Here is a 23,170-nt window from a genome sequence, read left to right on the forward strand (position 1 = left end):
TAGTGTCCTCTGAAGGAACTGTGCAAACATCTGTATAAGGAATTGGATGAAGTGAGCAAAGTAGCACTGATGGTAATGGTGGCTGTAGATATAGCTCCAGCAGCAGCACTGTCAACAGGGGAATGAAGGAGGAGGTCATTGTCCAAATGTGGGATGGGAAAAGATCAGGGTTTAGCCAGAGATGTAGTGGGGAAAGCACTTTAAATGTCCCATCACAGGTAAACAATAGGAGGCTGCACTGCATCATTGTCCTAACGTTGATTCAGCCATGCTGGAAGATGGAAATTTGAGGGTGGGGGACAGATGGGCCATAACTAGCAGTGCTTAGAACTGAACCCAACCAATCCGGAGCTTTAATGTGCAAAGCAAGCAGACCTTTGAACTGTCTGTCTCCCTTATGCAATTTCTAGCTCTTTTAAAGGGCTTTGGCCAGAAACGTGAACAGAAGACCTTTGGAGCATATTCTTACGAACTACTGTGTTTGCCCTATTGTCCTTTTCTCTATGGTGGGGCCAGCATGCTGGAATTCACCCACCTTGGATGGGAAACATGGGTGATTCATAAGTTACTGGAACGTGTTGGGTCATATTAGCAGAGCAGATGCAGACAGCCAACTTAGACCAGCAGATATACCACTTCTCTAATATACCTGTTCATTCCCCACTTGTCCACTATGAATGTTTGTACATTACATAAGCAGTGGTATAGTTTTTAATATTTTTCAGAATATAAGCTACAGAGCTTTTCTAGAATAAAAAAAATAACATTCATGTTTTAGGACTCTTGGTAAAATAAGCAATCTGTATCTTTGATGTCCACCTGAAAATCATGGTAAATGACATAGTGTAACTGGATAACAGATGTGGAGTTTACACCATAGCGTTTTATCTATAAAAGAATATTCTGACAGCACTTACATAAAACAGAGAACTTAAATAGTACACTGTTTCAAATGTCAAGCACTGCTTTCCAACCATTCCAAAAAGCACTGTTGTTTTTTGAATGGGGGTGGATGTAGTTGATTACCACTACAATTGATCTTTTGAACATAGTATTCTCTTTCCAGAATGAAAGAGGCTCAGTTCAGCTCGAAAACAATAAGGAATTCTTCCCCTTAATAAATTAAGTGAATAAATGAACTAAAGAAATAAAGGACTACATATACTATGGTATTGGGAGAATAAAATAAAGGGAAAGTAACCTTTTTACCATTATATAGTCTTCCACTTCCAAAGCATCAAATACAAAAGAGTACACAGTGTAGTCCTACTTCTGTACACGGCCCCTAGATCATACATCTGATATCACAGGTTCTGGTGGTTTTATGAGCACACACAAGTTTCCTGACTCCATTCACGGGAAGCACTTTGAGGAGTATCCAGAAAACTATAGCTGTTAGCCGCTGGCATCTTTTTGAGTAGGTAATCTATGTTGGCTGAGCAGAGCAAAAGGCAGTCCCAGGCAATCTTGTGCAAAAGATGATATATTGCCATGCTGTTGGGCATCTCAGGATGGGTGGGTGCAGCCTTGGTGTGGGCCCAGGCTTCCCAGACAGGTGAGAAAGGCAGCTTTCTACTGCTGCAGGCCTACTGTTCTTCTTCTTCTTCTTTTTTTTTTTTTTTTTTTTTTTTTGCTGTACCAGTTATTCAGAACTATGGTAGAGACAAACAGAGTAGAGAACCCAAGGATGTTTTAGAATAGTGACTGGAGATCAGATCAAATTATTTCAGATTTGTGAATCTGGAAAGTCGACTAAGTGGAACAGATATGAAAAGAAATGTCAAGTCTTTGGTTATGAGTGGTCTGAGGCTGTCACCAGTTCAAACCACTGTCTGAGAGCATCGCTGAGTGTCTCAGGAAGTGCATTTACATCACGAAGAATTATGTAGAAAGGGAATGGGAACTCTTCCATGTAGGATCGAATTTCAGGTATTTCTCCAGGTCCTTTAAATATAGGCACTTTAATATCCAAGATCGAGTCCTGTCAACAGAAGACATTTTTAATAAAATAGTTGTGTGTGTGTGTATGGCAGTTGGACTTGGACATGCCCCTAGACTACCCCCACTGTAATAACTGTTAAACCTAGACACGCCCCCGTCATGACAATAATAAGGAGAAACTGTGTGTGTGTGTGTGTGTGGGGGACCAAGGGCACTAGAATAGTGACCAGAGCAGTACTGCTGGCTCACATAGCCAGGAGTAATCCTTGTACATCACTGAATGTGGCCCCAAAAAAACCACAACAGAACAAACAAAATAAGTAAGAATAATATTTAAGATACTGTGCCAGATACTCGCTAACAGGACAGTGTAAGTTCACTCAGGCTGTAGGGAATTTGGACTTAAAGCCCAGAAAAGTAGTTTTTAGTCACTTACCCGGGAATTGGGATTGTCCAAAACAACAAAAATAACAAAGATGTTAGCACTCAGAGCAGCCTGAACTGCCGCCAGGACTCGATCTTTGCCTTCCAGGAAAAGGCCACGTCCATCCGAGACCACCAGGAGGAGTTGGGCAGTTTCTGTGGTAGAACAGAATGGGAGAGGGGACAGGATCAATGTCCATTTTTCTTAACTCAAGACTTAAGGTAAGTGTACGCTTTTTATATATTATTACAACCTAGGATTTCTTCAATGGATGAATCTGGACACAAGCAAAATACCTCTCTTGTATTAGATCTATAACAAGGAATGCCTGCATCAACAGCAAAGCTAAACCTAAATGAAGACAAAGCTTTTGTCCTCAAAACACAGTCCCAATATTGCTTCAGAGTGCCAAATACAGGTCAAAATCATACAGAGAAACAGAGATGTATAAGTGTATAAAAGTATAAAAAAAAATGACAGCACTTGGACCGGAGAGATAGCACAGTAGTAGGGCATTTGCCTTTCACGTAGCTGATTCAGAACGAATCGGGTTCAAATCCCGGCATCCCATATGGTCCCTGGTGTCTGCAAGGAGAGATTTCTGAGCACAGAGCCAGGAGTAACCCCTGAGCGTCACCAGGTGTAAAACAAAACAAAACAAAACAAAATAAAAAAGACAGCACTGACTAGAACATTGGAAATGTCTAAATCAGAAACTGTCTGCAAATTTCACTTACTGTCAACAACTTCAGTTTGTGACATTTTGTGCCTGTTTTTTCAGATGATTCAATTACAGAAAAATGTAAATCAAACCTTAAAAGATCTTGAGAGTGAATAAAACATTAATAATACTTCCAGAGGAAAACTATTCATATGTGCTTGCAGATATGCTGCTTTTCTCTTTGATTACTCCCCAAATCAGTAATGAGTGGCTTTGTACTTTGAAGTACATCTTTCTCTGCTTTCTACTATTACTAACACATTAGAAAACATGCCTTCTTTGTTTTTGGGTCACACATGGTGGCGCTCAGGGATTACTCCTGACTCTACACTCAGAAATAGCCTCTTGACAGGCTCAGGGACCATATGGAATGTTGGGCTAGAACCCAGGTCCGTCTCAGGTCAGCTGCGTGAAAGGCAAACACCTTACCGCTGTGCTATCACTCCAGCCCCATGAGAAAACAAGTCTTTATTTTCCATATACTGCCCTCCTTTTACAACTCTTAACTCAGTAGATCAAGCAGACAATGATCACAAGTCAGTTAGTTGGTGTTGAATTCTCTCACTGAATAGAGCCTCAATTGAAAAGATTTAATAAACACAAGACTGATACTGTTGCAAAAAATGCAGCTCACCTGGGTTGACATTTTGTGAGAGTTGTCGAGCAGCTGCAAATATACTGGCCACAGACTCTAAAAACTAGAGAAAAATGCACAGTTGAAAAAAGGTATGTGGTAACTTCTGATAGTGATCATCTCAGGTCCAAGTCACATGTGGTAAGCCAAGCTGATTCTCAGTATTTTTTCCCTGGGCACTAGCATTCTCAGACATAAAAAGCTATGTGTACTTTCGACAGCTGACTGCCCGGACAGCCCAAAGGAAAAGAAATACTTCCCAATTCCCCAATGGAAGCAAACAGCTGTCTTCTTTCAGGAAAGTAAATGAGCAAAATAGAAGGAAATACAGAATATCCAGTTTGACCTAAAGAAAGGAGGTTGCATTAGAGCAGAAATAAAAAGAAAAACTATTACGCCTCTTTGTGTTTTGAATTTAGCTTATCCTAAGCAAGAATCGGCTTTATATTTTTACATCTTCCCTGAGCTAAATAGGGAAGGGAAGCTGGCTTTGACTCAAATGGTAAGGGCTTATTGGGAGATTCATAGACGTCTATGGCCCCTGGACAGCCATAAAAAGGGTCTGTCTATTTAAGGACTGAGAAATCAGTTAGGAGGGAACCCTTAGATGCTGTTATATAGAGGCAGTTGCTGGGGAACTATATTAAATCCCATAGGGGGGCAGAAGAGAAGGTGGCTGTTTCTCCTGGTTGTTTTACCCAGATACTAGCTGCATTTCCCAGATAAAGGCTTCATTGAAAGGTTGCTGCAAGAATACTGGAAAAACTATTGGCTGTTGCCCTTGCCTTTCCTTTTCCTCGGGTCTTCTCTCTGACTGACTCTGCTTTTGTCCCAACCTCAGCTCTCCCTCCCTCTCCCCCCTCCCTCCCTCCCTCTCTCTCTGTCTCTCTCCCTCCCTCACTCCCTCTTTCTCTCCCTCCCTCTCTCCCCCCCCCCTCTACCCTCCCTCTCTCTCTCTGCCTAGGGCTGTAAGGCCCCTGGTTTCCCTACCCTGCCCATTCCCTATTAAACCCAGTCTACAGAGACACTTTTTCTTGTCGTAGTTGTGACTGCTTGGCTTCTGCCAATTCTTCATTGTGAATTTTACCTGTCATAGTAATACATATGGGAAGAAGGAGCTCAGTAATAAAAGATACTTGGTGTTATTAACATACCTGAGCAATCTTAGTTTTCTTTTGTTGAAATTTGCAGAGTCTCAGAATCCGGGACCCTGAGGAATCACTGAACTGTTCATGAAAGGGATGTAGGAGTTTTACAGACTCTCCAAAACTGAAAGAAGAGAAAACAAATACCAATAGTTAGTTTTTGTCATAGTGGTCATAGTCAGGAAAACACTTTTTCCTGGGAAAGCTACAAGGCTCTTTACCTGCACACAGCAATTTGACCTACTTCCAGGAGTGCTAGAGCACTTCCAATTACTGCCAAAGACTCAAATGCAAGCTGTGAAACAGAAAGAGAAGGGCTAACTGAATCAGAATATACACTGCACCAGATTAACTTAACCCCAAAATCAAACCCAGAAATAATCAGAAAATAAAACATGGACAGGTAAAGTATAGGGAGCAGGGCACTTGTCTGACATGCACATGGTCAATCCAAATTTGATCCTCAGCACCACATATAGCTCCCCCATGTAGGCCAGGCACGATCCCCAAGCACAGCACCTAGAACACTACGAGGCGTGACCCCAAAACTAACAATAACAAGAAAAAGGTACTTGGGCATTGTTGAATTAAATAATTAACGATGGGGCAGGATGGAAGTGGATGCCATCCCAGGCCACGTGGCTCCGCAACCCCCATCCAGCCGGCGGGTCCCAGGCCCAGGTGAATGGCGGAATCAAGACTCATCCAGAGACAGGCATCAGGAAGCATCAGCTTTATTCATCCCCATCCACCACATGTGTGGTCTCTATCATAAACTTTCAAGCACAGCCATACTTCACTAGCCCTGCGTCTTAACTCCTTTCAGCCATCTTCCCTTTGGGCTCCATGCTGGTCAAAGACCAGAACGCAGAAACCCAAAAGCCAGAGAGCCCAGCCGGGCAAAAAGGGCCTAATCCCCTCGCTCAAAGGTTTATCTACCTATTCCAAGACCCCTCCCAGGAATGGGCGGGGTCTTGCAGGTAAGGTCACACCTAATATTCAGTTCCCAAGACCCCTCCCAGAAATGGGCGGGTCTCAGATAGGTACACCTACAGGGCATGACCATGCACATAGCCCTAAGAACAATAGTTTGCATTTTGTGGAAAACAAAAGCTGTCGATTATTCTGTAGCCAGCAAAGGGAAAAATAAAATAAAACAAATAAACAAAAAAAAACCCATAACTTTTTCCTTTTTGGTTTGTTTTGCGCCACAGCCAGTGGTGGCTTAAGGCTTACCCCTGGTTCTGTGTTCAGGGAGCACTTCTGGGCTTGGCCAATGCAAGATAAGTTACCTCCAGTATATCTCCCCAGGTCCTCTCCCAAAATTCATACTAGTAAGGACTAAAATATGAGATATTCTGAAAGACCTTTCTTCTCAAGAATGGTATCACATTCTTAGAACAGACTAATTGGTATTTCAAAATAGTAGTAGTTGATTTTTTTGCCAGACTATCTTCTGGTGGTCCCTGGCCCATGGTTTAGTGTTCTTTTCTCATCAGCCTGCTACCACACTTCTCTTCCTTACCTGTTTGGTGTGGTTGTCTACCATGCTTGAAGAGTCATCAATAGCCAAGCAGATCTGATACTGGCGTTTACTGGGCTTGGTCCGCCTAAGCCATATCTTGTCTTTGCGAAACTGACTGGCAATGTACGGGATGACCTTCCGCATATTCAGCCGCTTCCCAGTGCGATAGTCTCCTCTATTAATTCACCCAAACACAACATGGTTAGTTACTCAACAGCTGCTCACACTGGGAAAGTTTTTAGAAGGGTAAAATATGATTTAAAAAAAAGGTAAATATTTTTCCCACTAGTACTATGTAATCTACTATGTAGTACTACCGTAATCTGGCAGACTGAAGTTATTATCAATTTAATGGAACAGGATCTTCCTCAGCAATAACCCAGAAAAACTGGACCAAGAATGTGGTACCAAGTAGATCCTCTGAAAAACACTTTTCCTCACAATTGTTAAAACAAAATATTTGTACTGAACCTTAAGTCTTAGATTCTCTTTTCCATTCAAATTGAATTATGATTTTGGAAGACCTCTCTGGAAACAGGTACATGAAGAATGTAACAAGGTACACATCCATGCAGAGATTTCAGTCAGTTCACTACCAGCTATCAAGGGACCAGACTGCATTCACACAAAACTTCACAGAAAAGGTACTGAGAAAGTACCATGAGACCTGCATGAGGAGATTCACAATGGACCTGACCAGCAGAAATGGCAACCTAGAAGCCAGCATTGGGTGTGGTTCTGTGGAGAGGTTAAGAGAAAAAGTGACATCGCCCTCTGCAGGGCAATGCTGGTGGGCTTGGCAGGAAAGACTTACCTCAGTTTGGCTGCCTGGCTGGGCTCTAATATGAGGCGAAGCTGCTCACACAACTGTTGTGACAGGGGTGAAGTTATGAGCAGGTAACGCTGCCACATCTCAGCAGCAGCCTTCTCCTATAATAATCACGATAAAAAGCATGTCACCCTTGAACTGCCAGTCAATCAAAGATAGTACAACAAGATAAAGACTTGAGGCACAGCAGCAGAAAGGGACAAACACAAACATGCTCAATAGCAGCACTTTCAAATTTCTCTCAGCAGGCTGCCTTTTTAAAGCCAACCTGGGATCAATCCCCTGTACCATAAATGCTTCCCTGAGCCCTGCCATGAGTGAAACTTGAACACAGAGCCAGGAAAAAGCGCTGGACACTTTTGGGGAGGATCTCAAAACCACAAATAAAAACAACAAAACAACAAAACACTTCTCTCAGAAAAGTGCTTTAGAGTTCTCTCAATCAAAAAGGTCTGGGGTAAGTTCAATCTGCATGCTTTGCATGTAGGAGTACTAGCATTCATTTTTGACAATGTATGTTCCTCTGAGGACTACCAGGAGCAGCCCCTATCCAAGAATGGAGTCAGGAATGGCCCTAGAGCACCACTGGGTGTGGTATCAGAATTTAAAACAAACATAAAAACTGGGTCCAAAAAATTCTCAAAGGATTGGGATACGTATCAGCATGTGGGAAATTTAGTAGCACATGAGTGTGCAAACACGTTTCCTTCTTATACACAGGTAGGTATACAGCTGTACCCCAGAACTTCTATAACATCTTAACAAATGAAAAATTAAAATAAGCATTTCCCTTTCTATGAAAATCACAACCCACAGTTCCAAATTAGAATAAAGCAACAAGGAAACTACAGTACATAACTACATTAATATCTAATTCACAGCATCTAGGAAGAGCATAGCCTCTATTATACAAGTGAGCCAGAAACTGTAAACGGGGAATTCTGTATTTGAGCTTAGCCAAAAAGTTGAAAAGTGGGGCCGGAGAGATAGCATGGAGGTAAGGCGTTTGCCTTTCATGCAGGAGGTCATCAGATCGAATCCTGGCGTCCCATATGGTCCCCCATGCTTGCCAGGAGCTATTTCTGAGCATGGAGCCAGGAGTAACCCCTGAGCACTGCCGGGTGTGACCCAAAAACCACAAAAAAAAAAAAAAAAAGTTGAAAAGTGATGTGACTGGGTCATTCTGGTGCCAGAATATCTGGCACTTCTTCCTGAGCTATTAACAAATGAGTGCAAATCTCTTAATACATCCAACAGTATGATGATTGCCTAAGCACAAAGCTCCATAATTTTTCTGACAACTGTGGCACAGTATCCAAATCACTGATGTGGGGAGATGATGAACAGATATAAAATAATGTATGCAGTAAATATAGAATGCAAAGACATTAAAAGTAAAACTGCTGGTAAAATTATAATGTATATAAGTCAACCCCACAATGTCCTGGGTGGCCAGTTCTCAAGAGTATATATAGACTTTTGCCCAACTTATCTTCACATCTATTACAGAGGAAGGAATAGAAGTAAAAGAAATTACACACATCAGTTTCTGTTTACATTTAGTCACAGGTATAAAAAGCATCAGAAAGAAATGGAAAGACTCAGGCTTCTGAATCCTAAATATATTCTTCATACACACAGTTTCTTTTACAAAGTAACTAAGTTTACTGAATCTTTTTTTGGGATTGGGGATGATGATGGGGGGGGGGGGCTTATCCTTGGTTAGTGCTAAGGATAAAATTCAGGTTGGCCACATGCAAGGCAAGCACCTTTTAACCCCTGTACTATTTCTCTGGCTTCAGTAAGTTGTATCTCAGTGGAAGAGGCCCTGTCTTACAAGCTTGAAAGTGGTGGCTTTAATCCTTTGCACTGCCCGAATGCCTAAAAGTGATCCTCAGCATCACAAGAAATTGTGTGTTCACTAGCAACAACAACAAAGGGAAGGAGATACATGATAAAATAATCACTTAAAATGAAAATGTTAATTTACAGTAATAATTGACTTACTTCTTCTGGGCTTCCTGATACATCTGACTGCCACATTTCCAGTTGCCTCTCCAGCTCCTGTCTCAGCTCACTGACATCTTTTAAAAAGGGCTAAGAAGAAAAAAAATCCAAGATGAGAGGAGGCCCAGATGGGAGAGAACCCAACTCAATATTGCTGGCAGCCTCTTTTACATTATGAACACCAAGTACTACACCCTCACACATAAAATGCCCTACAGGTTTTTAATGGCCCTTTTAGAAGATACATGACCATTTTCTTCTGCTTTCCATTTTGTAGACAAGATGGATAAAGGAAATTTCAACATTCCTAAAGCGATCCCAGAAAAGACAACAAAAAACCCTACAACCATGAAGGTTTCAACACTGAAATTGTTCTTTGCTAAACTGGATGGTCATTTGACAAATGATTGGGAAAAATAATTCAACCAGTTCTCCCAAAGATTGTCGCTACATCAGCAACATAAATTGCTCAAATGTTATCACATAAGGCTGGTGAATGTAATGAGAGGAAAAGTAAGGCAGAGCTTGAGGACAAGACCATCATGGCAAGTTGAGGGCACAGACACCCTGTGATCCTGATCACCTGCTGGATCATGTTATATGCTTTAAGAGCAACAACTACAACAACAGAATCCCCAAGAAGATGTTCCGTAATGTTGAGACAACAATTTCAAAGCATTTACAATTATATTTTATGTAATTCGAGAAAGTTTTGAGTACCTGGAAAATAGTATCCACGAAGAGCTGATAGGCTGTATGAATGGTGGAATCCTGGCTTCTCTCTGGTTTTTCACCCTCTGCTGCCTTATCAGATCTATCTGTCTTGGGTTCTTCGTCTTCTTCTGTTTTAACAGTTTGGGTCTCTATCTCCAGCTCATCAGATCCTGTCATTTTCATACAAGGACATCATGTGTGTAAACAAAGACCCTGCCACTTACTGCCCAGCAGAACCAGAGGCCTCTCAGACCTCCCTTTTCCCAGAACTAATCCACCGGGGGTTCTACATGCTCTATTTTGCTGAGATAGCTATTGCTGATTCTTTTTTTTTTTTTTTTTTTTTTTTGGTTTTTGGGTCACACCCGGTGGTGCTCAGGGGTTACTCCTGGCTATCTGCTCAGAAATAGCTCCTCGCAGGCATGGGGACCATATGGGATGACAGGATTCAAACCAATCACCTTAGGTCCTGGTTTGGCTGCTTGCAAGGCAAGCGCCTCTGTGCTATCTCTCCAGCCCGTATTGCTGATTTTTACTCCCACGTTCCCCCTCTGTACATCCTCATGTGGAAGAATAGGAGAGACTACGATTTTTCTTTTCTTTTCTTCTCTCTTTTTTTTTGGTTTTTGGGTCAAACCCGGCAGCGCTTAGGGATTACTCCTGGCTATTTGCTCAGAAATCGCTCCTGGCAGGCTCAGGGGACCATATGGGATGCTGGAATTTGAACCACCGACCTTCTTCATGCAAGACAAACCGCCTCACCTCTATGCTATCTCTCCAGTCCCCCTGACTACAGTTTTTCTGACAAGTCTTATAGAACTGTGTGGTTCTTGACAATGTATGAATACACAACTCTGATAAGGTGAAAACTAAATAAAATTTTTGTAAGAAAATAAACTGAGACAAGTAGCCGGAGAGATAGCATGGAGGTAGGGCATTTGCCTTGCATGCAGAAGGACTGTGTTCAAATCCCGGTGCCCCATATGGTCCCCCGAGCCTGCCAGGAGTGATTTCTGAGCGTAGTAACCCTTGAGCGCTGCCAGGTATGACGCAAAAACAAAACAAAACGAAACAAAACAAAAAGGGCCAGAGAGATAGCATGGAGGTAGGGCATTTGCGTTGTATACAGAACGACAGTGGTGGTCTGTCTGTGGGCTTGGAAGATGGCGCCCACAATCCTGGTGCCAGTGACAGCACCGTGGTTGGCAGCTCGGGCAGTGCAATGGAACTGTTGGCAACGATTGCTGCTGAAACTTCGGCAGGATTGGCCAGCCCGAAATGGGAACCAGCATTAGCAGTCCAAAGTCTATCTATATTTACATAACCAGCAAATGATACCAGTGGAATTAAAGAGATTGCTAGCCTTTTGGATAGTATCTTCTGGATGGCAGCTCCCCAAAATAGGCGCAGGGCACAGTATTGAAAGGAACCAGTGCAAAAGAAATCCTCAGAAGCTTATTAAGTTAAGAACAATATAGACACATGTCCTGAATGTGGTCATCTGAAACAGAAACATGTCCTTTGTGACTATTGCTATGCAAAAGTACAGAAGGAGACCCCGAAGAAATCAGAAAACAGATAGGAAAACAAGAAGGGGGTCCCTTTCAAGCACCTGCTTTATAGACTGTGGGGTTGTACATGAGAGAGACACCATCTGAACAAGATAAGCACAAGAGGAGCATTGAATGCGAGAGGAAGAGACCATTCTGGTTCACTAAACTAATAACTAAAGAATATGACTTCACATAAATGAAAGGAAGATTCATTTTTTATAAAGTGCTTTTAAATCATCAATATAGTTTAAAATATTAACAGTTTTTGTCTGGTTAATTAAAATAATTTATTATTAATCAATGCTGAAATGTATGCTAATATAAAATATCAGTGGATTAATGTCTATTTGTCAGTAAGATTTTAAGCAAACAAAATTTCTAGGACAAAAAAAATTAAACAGCTTCAATTTGTTTCAAGAATTAAGTGTTTTGGGGCCGGAGAGATAGCATGGAGGTGGGGCATTTGCCTTGCATGCACAAGGACGGTGGTTCAAATCCCAGCATCCCATATGGTCCCCCAAGACTGCCAGGAGCGATTTCAGAGCATAGCCCTGAGTGCTGCCAGATATGACCCAAAACGCAAAAAAAAAGAATTAAGTGTTTTAAATACCACTCCTAGGGATATACTGTAGAAATATAGAACAAAATACAAAAATGCCCTCTGCACACCTATATTCATGGTAGCGCTGTTTACAAAAGCCAGAATCTGGAAACAACCCAGAAGCTCACCAATAGATGAGTGACTAAAGATACTGTGGTACATATACACAATGGAATACTATGCAACTGTTAGGAAAAATGAAGTAATGAAATTTTCCTATATGTGGATGGACATGGAAACTATTATGCTGAGTGAAATGTCAGGGGGGAAAAGATAGACACAGAATAGTCTCACTCGTTTGTGGGATTTAAGACAAGTGAAAGATAATACCCACAAACAATAGAGATGAGGACTGGAAGGATCTGCCCACGATAAGAAGCTTACCACAAAGACTGGTTAGTTCAGTTAGAGAAATAACTTCACTAACAACTATCATGATTATGATCGTGAGAGAAATAGAATGCCTGTGTCATAAACAGGAAGGGGATTGGGAGAGGTTTCACTGGTGAAGGAAGGTGTACTTTTTATGACTGAAACCCAAACTACAAACATGTTTGTAACCATGGTGCATAAATAAAGATATTAGAAAAAAAAAAAAAAAAGAAAGAAAGGACGGTGGTTCAAATCCCAGCATCCCATATGGTCCCCCGAGTCTGCCAGGAGTGATTTCTGAGCTTAGAGCTAGGAGTAACCCCTGAGCATTGCCAGGTGTGACCCAAAAAACAAAAACAGAAAAAAAGAAAATAAAGAAAACCGAGACAAGGAGAAGAGAAATATTTTGAACCTGTGAAATGAGTAAGGCAAAGTCTAAATTGCTTTTGCTGGCAGTCAATCTAAGTTCTTCCCTTTCATCACCTATAGTCTCCTAAGCAATGCCAGGGAGAGACCCCTAATAGAAGAAGCCTTGAGCACCAAAGGGTGTAGCACCTCTCACCCTCAAAATAAAGGCTAAGTCAAAGCACTTCAGCAACTATGAAGTGGGATTTCATATGCATTTTCCTCTATATTTAAATATTTCACTGCATTTTAACTGAAAGATACTATATGTACACTTTTAGTTGAAAGCAGTTCTCTAAATCAAGACTATGCCCTCTTATCAAAGTGGAATAAATATGCTCTACTCTTTCCTTTGATAATTTGGGCTTTCTCAGATTTCCTTAATGAATACCTCTCCTCCACTTTTCTACTCCCAAATGGAAGACAGCGCAAGTATCAAGGGAAGAGAATACGTAAGCCCTAGATATACATATGCAGCTTTTGTAAACAGCGCTATCACAAGTACAGGTGTGCAGAGAGTATTTTTGTATTTTGTTTTATGTTTCTACGGTATATCCCTATACCGTACTTGCTGCAAGCGAGGCAAGTGTCCTACCCACTGTAGTCACTCCGGCATTTTGAGAGAAAACATCATTCTGAAAGGACATCTTTCTCTCTGAGAGGGATCAGAAGGACGCTCAACCTGCAGGCCCCACGACAGGGTTGAGGTCTTCCCAAAGAGCATTCCTGTACGTACCATAGGTCTGAGCATCATAAGGCTTGCTGCCTTGTTTAATGTGCTCAAAGAAGGGAGCTGAAAAAAAGGGACCAAACAGGCATGCAGGAAATGTGACTCCCTCAGTCAGCCCATAGGAGGGTCCCTTTGGTACTCACCAGAGTGTCCAGAGGTCACTGACGACTTCACCTCCTCTGGCTTTAGCTGCTCTGTGTTCACTGTTCTCAGATCCTCTTGCTCTTCTGTGTCCATAAGCATCTCCTCCGTCTCTTCTTCTTGATCCTTCTGGGAGTCGCCTGCAAGTTGCTTTTGTTCCTCACTGGCAACATCTGTTGACAAACCACACACATTAAAAGCCCAGTCTTTGCAGAACCAAGCATGATTTCCACCAATTCTGGACACCTTCTCTCTGGCAGATATAACTGCCTTTATATCTCATGTGGCCACATTTGAACTACATATAACCCCCAAAATAGGTTGCTATAGAGATTGGAGAGACAGTACAGTGGGTAGTTTGCTTTTCTTGCAAGTGGCTGGCTCAGATTCTATTCTGGCATCATGTATGGTCCCTTGATCCTAATAGGAATGATCCCTGAGCACAGAGCCAGGACTAAGTCCTGAACACTGTCAAGTATGCCCCCCTCCTCTCCAAATAAGCTATTTAGGGGACAGAAAGATAACATTGGGGTAAAAGTACTTGCCATGCATGTGAATGGCCTTGGTTTAAGTCCCAGCACATTTCACTCCAAACACCACCAAATGCACAGGTGAGCAAACCTTGTGCGCAGAACTGGGAAGTCCTTCAAGCATAGCCAAGCATGGTCTAAACCATTCCCCATCCCAAATAGGTTGACTCACTGGGTTTTCACTGCTACGACCAAACACTAAAGCAAAACAATCATGATACTGAGCTGCTTATAAAATCATGCCCCATAACCAAGTTGTGTGTAGATTAACTAGAGAAGAAATAAAACCTGGATAGAGAAGAACCATGTGGGGACCTCAGTATAATGATAGGGACAAGGTCTCAACTTTCTTTGGCTTTAGTGTGCCCATCATTACCAATAGAATTCTATGATCATGCAGCAAAAAATCAGAATAGCTATGATTACAAAGTACAAGCTCATTATCAGGCATCTAGTACTACTATTTGTTTTATTTCTCTATTTTTATTTGCTTTGTTTCTTTCAAGAAGGGAAAGAAAGAGCAAACAATAATCCACCACAGAGCAATCATCTTTATACTATGCTCATGGGGAAGGCATCAACACTAGTTAACATATTAGTGATGTAACAATGTAAGTCACCAGGAAGACAGCCAACCAGTGATGAACATATCTCCCTATACTGGGATAATGTCTCCTTCCTTTCTGCAGTGAGAAAGTTCCCAGCTACTGCTACTGCAAGGATCAAGCAAAAAGAAAACTTTGAAAATATTTAGAGCTAGAAAACCTGAAGCTCAGATATTGTTGGATTTCAACATACTATACAAGAAATCCTTTATAGAAGATATTTAAAATTCAGATACTAAACCCTGGAACCCTAAGCTTTTTCACTTAGCCTGAACAATATTTCAGACTACACAATTTTGGTTGTTTCGGGCTATAACCATGATGTTCAGGGACTACTCCTGGCTCTGCATTTGGGGATTATTCATAGTGGGGCTCAAGAAACCATATGTGGTACCAAGGACTGACCCTTGGTCAGCTGCATGCAAGGCAAGTGTCCTACCCACTGTAGTCACTCCGGCATATAGTCCACAATTGTTTTGCGAGAAAACATCATTCTGAAAAGTCATCTCTTTCTCTCTGAGAGTGATCAGAAGGATATTCAACCTGCAGGCCCCATGATAGGGTTGAGGTCTTCCCAAAGAGCATTCCTGTACGTACCATAGGTCTGAGCATCATAAGGCTCGCTGCCTTGTTTAATGTGCTCAAACACCTCCGCATCTTCCACCTGTGTCTCAGGTTGTGCTGGGCCCTGCTCAGTGCGGCTGCTGGACTCCACGGTCTTCAGCCGCTTATGTACCCGCTCACTGTGATCCCCCATGGTGCGTTCGTTGTCAGCCTGGCCAGGCTTTCTCTTAAAACTCTGTGGGAGATATACAGAGTTCATCCAAACCTGCTCTACCATGGCAAAAGACTATAAAATAACCAGGTGGATTCCCACAGTGATATAGACAAAGTCAGAGAAGAATAGAATATGAGACCACTTTAAATAAATGGATACACCTCCCAGACACTGACTCATCTCTAGGATATATTCTTTTTTTGTTTGTTTGTTTCTTGGGTCACACCCGGTAGCTCTCAGTTCTGGCTCTACGTTCTGAAGTTGCTCGGGGGACCATATGGGATGCTGGGATTCGAACCACCATCCTTCTGCATGCAAGGCAAATGATCTACCTCCATGCTATCTCTCTAGCCCCTAGGATATATTCTTATACCTGGACTAAAGGGGAGGAAAGAAAGATGCACACATATGCTTAAACTTCATACAAGTTAACACATGCATAAAAATCTCTGAAGATAGACAAAGTGGCAGGACCACTTTGCTCTGGGAAGATCTCCAAACAGAACAGAATTAGGAAAAAGATCCTTAAATATTTAGTTTTAAACATATCACTTCTGCAAATGACATATAACTGTATCATTTAATAAGGTTAAATTTAAGTTTTAAATTTTGGGTCACACCTTGAAGCCCTAAAGGGACCATATTGGAATCAAACCCAGGTTGGTCGTGTGCAAGGCAAACACCCTAACCACTGTGCCTTCACTCTGGCCCAATAAGCTTAATTTTTAAAACACCAAGTATATGGCCAATGAGAAGAACAAGATTGCTTGGTGCCAGGAAGAAGCATACAGCCTCAAGCTCATAGTGGATTTAGGAAAGGAGATGCCAGCACAAATCCCTCAGAGCCAGGAGTTACTAAACACCCCTTTGTGAGGCAGAGATATAGCAAAACCTTCAAAAATGCAAAGAAAAGAGGAGTGTCTGTGTTCCACACATGAACATAAAAACATCCAGCCAGAAACAGGCAAACCTCGAGCTTGCTGAAAGGGGCAGCAAGCCTTAGACTGGGGCATTCTTTCCCCAGTCTGACAAAGCCAGATGCAGCCTTTGCCTGGCTTCAGTGGGGACATCAGAGACCTGTGTGTTTTTCCTGGTGTGCTTCTGCGAGGCCAACCGAGCGATGAAGTTGGATTCGTGGCCTTCTGCCTGATTTGCGTCTGCAGCTCCACTCCCATGTTCCTAGGAAAATCCAAAATCCACAAAGGAATGAGAATGGAGGAAGCTCTGTAAGCACTGGGCACTGCTTCTCTCCCCCACCATGTCAACCCTCAAGTCCTGCCATCACATTTGCCTCTCCATATGCCAGACTCCTCAGGAACTCACCTGCGATGAACCCAAACCCTTACTGCTGGCATCCCTTATACTTACAAGGCTGGTAAGGTCCTTGGTTTACGTGAAGGCAGAAGCTAGGATGCAATCCCTACCAGCTCTTTCCCCTGAAGGATGGCCATTTAACTTAAGCCTAATATAATGTACACAAGATAATAGTAAGAATTGAAACCAACTATTCTATAAGGTCCTCGCTTGACATGCTGAGTGTTTGATGAGTCAGCAGTCCAGGATCAAACACAGACAGCTGTAGCTGGCAGGAGACCAGGCTTGTGGAGGGAAGTAAGAGGAGCAGCCTCCGCTGCATAGAGTGCATGTAGGTGGTGCAAATGGAGAGCCCAGACAGAGGGCAGTAACACCCAGGCAAGGCCCAATGCTCCACTGAAAGTAAGTGTTTATGACTGGTGAAAAGCCTTAGGGGGAGACAACTGAGGCACAGTACTGCCTAACACACCCCTTCTTTCCTTGGGAAGTTTCTAAAAAAGTTAACAGAATTCTGGTTGTCTCAGGCGAGCAGCATCCTTATTCTCAGTTCCTTAAACAGGGTGCACACAGGCAAAGAATAGGTGTGTGGTCAAATATTTTCAAAGAATGAGAAGTGTTCTCTAGGTGTCAATAACAAAAAGTCATGCACAGGACAATCACCACTTGAAGAAAATGTGACCAGCTCAAGAGCCTCCAGGAGTGGAGGCTGAAGCCACAAAGCAAGTCCTACCTCCTTCCCCTGCTCCTTCTCAGGTGCAGTCCCCGCCAGCTCAACAGCCTGCTCGCTCTGCACCGTCTCAGGCCCTGTCTGCACACAGGACTCATGCTCCTTCCTCTCTGTGGCCTCTGGCACTGGCTCTTCAAGGTCAGAGTCCTCCCCTTCTTCTTTGTCTTTCTCCTGCTTCTAAAGGGAAAGCCAGCAAAGCCTTAGTAGAGCTAGGAGAATAACGATGGTTGGGAAGGACTGCAGCCAGACCCTGGGGGTGTGCTGGAAGTGATGAATCATAGAGGGCCTTGGACTCAAAGTTGCCTATAGTACACCCAGGAAGGGGGAGGACTGCTAAAACAACAACAACAACAAACAACAACATATCTCTAAAGTGATTTCTCATGTTTTCCTTTTTTGGGGGAGAGAGGGTAAGTGTTAGGCCACACCTGGTGGTGCTCAGAGGTTACTCCTGGCAGGCTCAGGGGACCATATAGGATACCAGGGATCAAACCTGGCTCTGTCCCAGGTAGGCTGCATGCAGGCAAATGCCCTACCACTGTGCTATCGCTCCGGCCTCATTTAGTATTTGTAAGCAGGTAGCCTCCATACCTGAGGCTGGAGACCTTGGTCAGCAGGGCTACTGTTTTCTGCACTTTCCTCACTAGCATCCTTGTCCCCATTCTTTTGAGACTGCTCATCTGAGCTTTCTTCAGGATGCTCAGTAGTATCTTTGTCTTGGTCATTAGCCTCTGTGTCCATCTGCTCATCCCTGTCGTCTCCAACAGGCTCACTGGGGCCTTCCTCAGGTTCTGCTGAGGTCGAGTTTTCATCCTGGTCTGCCTCTGATGCCTCATTTGCTTCCTCAGGCATACCACCTCCTTCTTCAGCTTCCACTGTTTTCTCTTCAAGTTCCAATGGATTCTTTTCTGGATATAAGGCCAAATGAAAGAACAAAAAATGAGTTTTTAATCATAGTATAATTTCTTAAAAACTGTTACTAATATTCTCAAACCAACAGAAAGCAAACCATAGTCCATGAATCCTTCTGGCCACCCTTATGTTTGTGTATATATGTTTTTATTGCAAAAAAAGCTGCATTCACTTATCCACTTGCTTATGGCTTCTTTCGCACTACAGCAGCAAAACTGAGGATTTGTAACCTTTTCTGCAGTTTATAGCCTGAAAATCCTAACAAACTATTTGATTCTTTAAAGAAAAAGCTTTCCCTTCCTCTGCTCTATATCTAAAGAAAAAGCTTTCCCTTCCTCTGCTCTATATCAGACTTAAAATTAGCAATCCATTAAAATATCTCTGAAGTTACAATAGTAAGAATACTTTAGACCAGGGGCCTAAAGTGGGTAGGGTGTTTGCCCTTGTATACAGTCAAGCCGGGTTGGATCGCCAGCATTCCATATGTTTCCCAAGCCTGCTAGGATCAATTTCTGAGCACAGAGCCACAAGTAACCCCTGAGCACCACTGCATGTGACCCAAAACCAAGCCAAACCAAACCAAAAATACTTTAGAATCAGGGGTCCTCAAACTTTTTAAACAGGGGGCCAGTTCACTGTCCTGCAGACTGTTGGAGGGCCAGATTATAGTAAAAACAAAAATTATGAACAAATTTCTATGCACACTGCATATATCTTATTTAGAAGTGAAGAAATAAAATGGGAATAAATACAATATGTGGCCCACGGGCCGTAGTTTGAAGACCCCTGCGAGTTTAGATCAAAGATATGATATGAAGACTAAATTTACAATGATTGCTAGGAATATTGGTGTTTATTCCATCTTTTCAGAAATCATACTTTGTTAGCAAATAATACTTTAAAATAATTTCTCTGAGACCAGAGAGACAGTATACTGGGTAGCATGTTTGCCTTGTGTACAGCTGACGTAGGCTTGAACCCTGGCAGCCTATGTAAATAGATATCTAAGCACTGCCAGAAATGATACCTGAGTGTAAAGACAGGAGTAACCCCTGAGCATCACAGGCAGTGGCTCAAAACCCAAAACAAAATAAATAGCTGTTTCTTCTTATATACATAAATACCTTTTTTTTTTTTTTTTTTGGTGTTTGGGCCATACCTGGTGACGCTCAGAGGTTACTCCTGGCTATGCGCTCAGAAATCGCGGCTTGGGGAGGCCATATGGAATGCTGGGAATCGAACCAGGTCCGTCTGGATAAGCCATGTGCAAGGAAAACACCCTACCACTGCGCTATCATTTTGGCTCCATGCATAAATATCATTTGGGGGGGGGCTTTGGGCCACACCCGGTGATGCTCAGGAGTCACTCCTGGCTATGTGCTCAGAAGTCGCTCCTGGCTTGGGGGAACCATATGGGACGCCAGGGGATCGAACTGCGGTCCATCCTAGGTTAGCGCTGGCAAGGCAAACACCTTACCTCTAGTGCCACCACGCCGGCCCCTATACATAAATATCTTGAAGCGAGCTTAGAGCAGTTATTTTATTGTTCTGAGTTAATTTTAATTTTATTGATTGTATGCCAATTATTTGATTAAGTCTGAAGCCAGAATCCAAAATTATAGGGCAACAAGATACTTTGAAAAGCAACAACTTATTGCTTCACCCCAGTCCCTCAAAGGCCCAGCATAGCATTCAACAGAACTGGCTGAGCCTCACTCCCAAAACCCAAGAATGGTTCACCAAGGGTTTCTGGGTCATCTACTCCAGATACCTGCACTGCTAAATGGTTTGTTAAGAGACAGACCAGGAAGAAAAGGCGAGGGGTACCTATGAAGGGCCATTTGTGCCCCGGTGGCTCTGGAGAGAAGCAGCACAAACACAACCATGGCCCCAAAGTGTGCCTATGGCACTCACCAAGGATGGGGCAAGCCCAGGGTCTACTTGGAGCTTTGTTCAGAGAAGCAGAGCTAGAGACCTCTGTGAAGATCTTGCTGAGGATTCCCATAGAGTACAGCTGTTTTCTCACTAATTTCTCATTTCCAAACCATTTGTATTTATTATAAAAACCAGAATAAAAGTTAATAATTCTCAGTGAAAAGTAGATTTTTAAATTGAGTCTTTTTTTTTTTGGTTTTTGGACCAGACCCGGCAGAGGTACACCTGGCTCTATGCTCAGAAATCGCTCCTGGCAGGCTCAGGGGACCATATGGGATACCAGGATTTGAACCACCGACCTTCTGCATGCAAGGCAAATGATTTACCTGCATGCGAGGCAAATGATTTACCTCCATGCTATCTCCCCGGCCCCAAGTGAGAGTCTTATATTCATTCACATGCCACCTTTTCTTTTCCTTTTCTTTTTTCTTTTTTCTTGGTTTTTGGGTCACACCCAGCATTGCTCAGGGGTTGCTCCTGGCTCTATGCTCAGAAATCACTCCTGGCAGGCTCGGGGGATCATATGGAACGCCGGGATTCGAACCTATGACCTTCTACATGAAAGGCAAATGCCTTACCCTCCATGCTATCTCTCCGGCCCCAACACATGCCACCTTTTCAACAAAGCACACTCTTGACATAGTTGTCAACTCTGATTTCTAAGGAGCTGGTGGTTCTGGGTAAAACCACAAAATTCAGGCACCTCTGTTATTCCTCCTTCTATGAATCTCACCATCAATGAAGTACTTATCAATTACTTTGTTTTCCTTGTTTTTGCACCCTTGATGTATCTAGCCGTCAACAATAGTAGTTTTATATTAAGTTTTTACATAAATGGCACCTCTCATTATTCTTTGGTAACCATCTACTTTTGATCTAATATGGTATTGGTTTTCTCTCCCCGCCTTAAAATTTAAGAGATTGTTTTGGAACATGTAACTTAGTCATTAGGAAGCAGAGCAGGGGCAGCTGACATTTCTCTGCCCATTTCCAACCAAGACATGGCATTGAAGGTATTACATTCCCCAACACAAAGTTACACTTTACCTATATGCTCTGGTGGAGCTCCTTGGGCTGAAAAAACAGGTGAGGGTGGCACTAGAGCATGCCCAATGCCAAGTGACTTTTCTAGGACCAGTCAATCTAATTCCCTAGCACAAGGCTTCTTGTTTCACACTGAATGTCATGAACCATACATAACTGAAATGAATATTTTCCTAAGAAAACTGACAAGGGACTTTTATGGAAGGTCGGAGTCCCCAAACTAGGCACACAATGATGACTGTGGGAGAAACACCAACTGGTCCAGGAGACCTAAGGCAGACTGGACAGAGTGTGAATAGATTCACAGTCTGTAGTAGGTCTATTCAGAAGAGAAGCATGACAAAGAAAATGACCTTTCTTAAACTGCAATCAAGCTGACCAGATGCAGGAGCTGGCTATCACATCAGCCTAAAAAGAGAACAGAGACTGCTCATTCTTAGAGATCCAGGTCATCTCCCTTTATTTCAAAAGACACACCTTCCTCATCTTCATTATCTGTATCCTCAGCATCATTCTTGTCCTCACTGTCTAGTTTCAAGTCATCTGGAAGATCCAATGCTTCTGGTTCTGGTAGTTCTTCCTGTTTGCCATGGTAAGGATCCACCTCATTCTCATCATAGCCTCTCTTGGGACAATGGATACAAGAAGGGAAAATTAATTAAAAGGCAAAACAAAAACCCAACTCTCTCTCTCTATATATAAAGCAGCAATCACCTGTAACTTGCTTTAAATTGTTATACTGAGAGAATATATGTCTCTTCCTTCAGAATCAAAAGCACAAATAAGCATTTTCATATTGGTGGGGTCAGAGCATTAGTATAGGTTCGATCACTGGCATCCCATATGGTCTTCCCCCCAAAGCCAGGAGTAATACCCAAGTGCAGTCAGGAGTAACCTCTGAACACCAATGGGTGTGGCCCCAAACCAAAGGAAACAAATAGAATTTTCACACTAGCATCCTCAACTTCACTTTTTGTGCTGGATCTCCAAGTAATGGAAGTTTTTGAAAATATAGAAAAGGACTCAAGTTCCAGCTTTCAAGGAACAGAATAAAAATGCCTCAACAGTGACCATGGTCTATGTTAACAGAGTCTCTGTAGCACATGCTTCAGCAAAGCACTGATATCAATCCAATGATGGATCAGGACCTATGCCAGGCAGTGCCTCGGCTTGAATCAGAACAGATCCATTTTATATCCTCATTACCTCATCTATTTGTTCATTGATTTTATCTTGGCCTTGTCCATCATCATCAGCCTCTTCCTTTTCTTCCTTATCTTGCTGCTTTTTATCTTTGCTAGACTTTCCAGCATCCAAGTTGTTCTCTTTAGCAGCAAGTCCACAATCTTCCTGAAGTATCAAAGGAAAGATAAGTAAACAAACAAACAAACAAACCCCCAGGAAATCAGCACCTCCAAACTAAGAAATATGTTTCCACCCAAGCTAACTCTAACAAGCAGGTTCATAGGCTGGATCTGTTGGGCTCCTTCTTCACAAAAGCAATGCCCTGCATGGGCAGTACAGGATTCACTAAGGAGCAATGTGAGACAGGAGCACCAGGCAAGTGTCTTGCCCAGACAAAG

The 23,170-nt window shown here is 42.7% G+C and overlaps 1 protein-coding gene and 1 pseudogene across 1 annotated transcript in view; one reads left to right on the top strand and one right to left on the bottom strand.

The window, feature by feature from the left end:
- Positions 1-1,681: 1,681 nt before the first annotated feature.
- Positions 1,682-23,170, bottom strand: part of MDN1 (midasin AAA ATPase 1) — a 169,043-nt gene continuing 147,554 nt past the window's right edge. Inside the window, exons 87-102 of the mRNA XM_049772304.1 lie at positions 22,794-22,937; positions 22,065-22,212; positions 18,288-18,604; positions 17,700-17,873; positions 16,733-16,834; positions 15,475-15,676; positions 13,745-13,915; positions 9,947-10,110; positions 9,227-9,316; positions 7,205-7,320; positions 6,391-6,565; positions 5,087-5,160; positions 4,875-4,989; positions 3,721-3,784; positions 2,378-2,520; positions 1,682-1,981 (exon numbers count right to left, since the gene is read on the bottom strand). Of these exons, the coding sequence (XP_049628261.1) occupies positions 1,793-1,981; positions 2,378-2,520; positions 3,721-3,784; positions 4,875-4,989; positions 5,087-5,160; positions 6,391-6,565; positions 7,205-7,320; positions 9,227-9,316; positions 9,947-10,110; positions 13,745-13,915; positions 15,475-15,676; positions 16,733-16,834; positions 17,700-17,873; positions 18,288-18,604; positions 22,065-22,212; positions 22,794-22,937 (2,388 nt within the window). The 3' untranslated portion in view covers positions 1,682-1,792. The remainder of the gene's footprint in view (positions 1,982-2,377; positions 2,521-3,720; positions 3,785-4,874; positions 4,990-5,086; positions 5,161-6,390; positions 6,566-7,204; positions 7,321-9,226; positions 9,317-9,946; positions 10,111-13,744; positions 13,916-15,474; positions 15,677-16,732; positions 16,835-17,699; positions 17,874-18,287; positions 18,605-22,064; positions 22,213-22,793; positions 22,938-23,170) is intronic.
- Positions 11,104-11,689, top strand: LOC126006145 (39S ribosomal protein L32, mitochondrial-like; annotated as a pseudogene).

Source organism: Suncus etruscus, chromosome 4 (assembly GCF_024139225.1).
Source record: "Suncus etruscus isolate mSunEtr1 chromosome 4, mSunEtr1.pri.cur, whole genome shotgun sequence".
NCBI lineage: Eukaryota > Metazoa > Chordata > Mammalia > Eulipotyphla > Soricidae > Suncus > Suncus etruscus.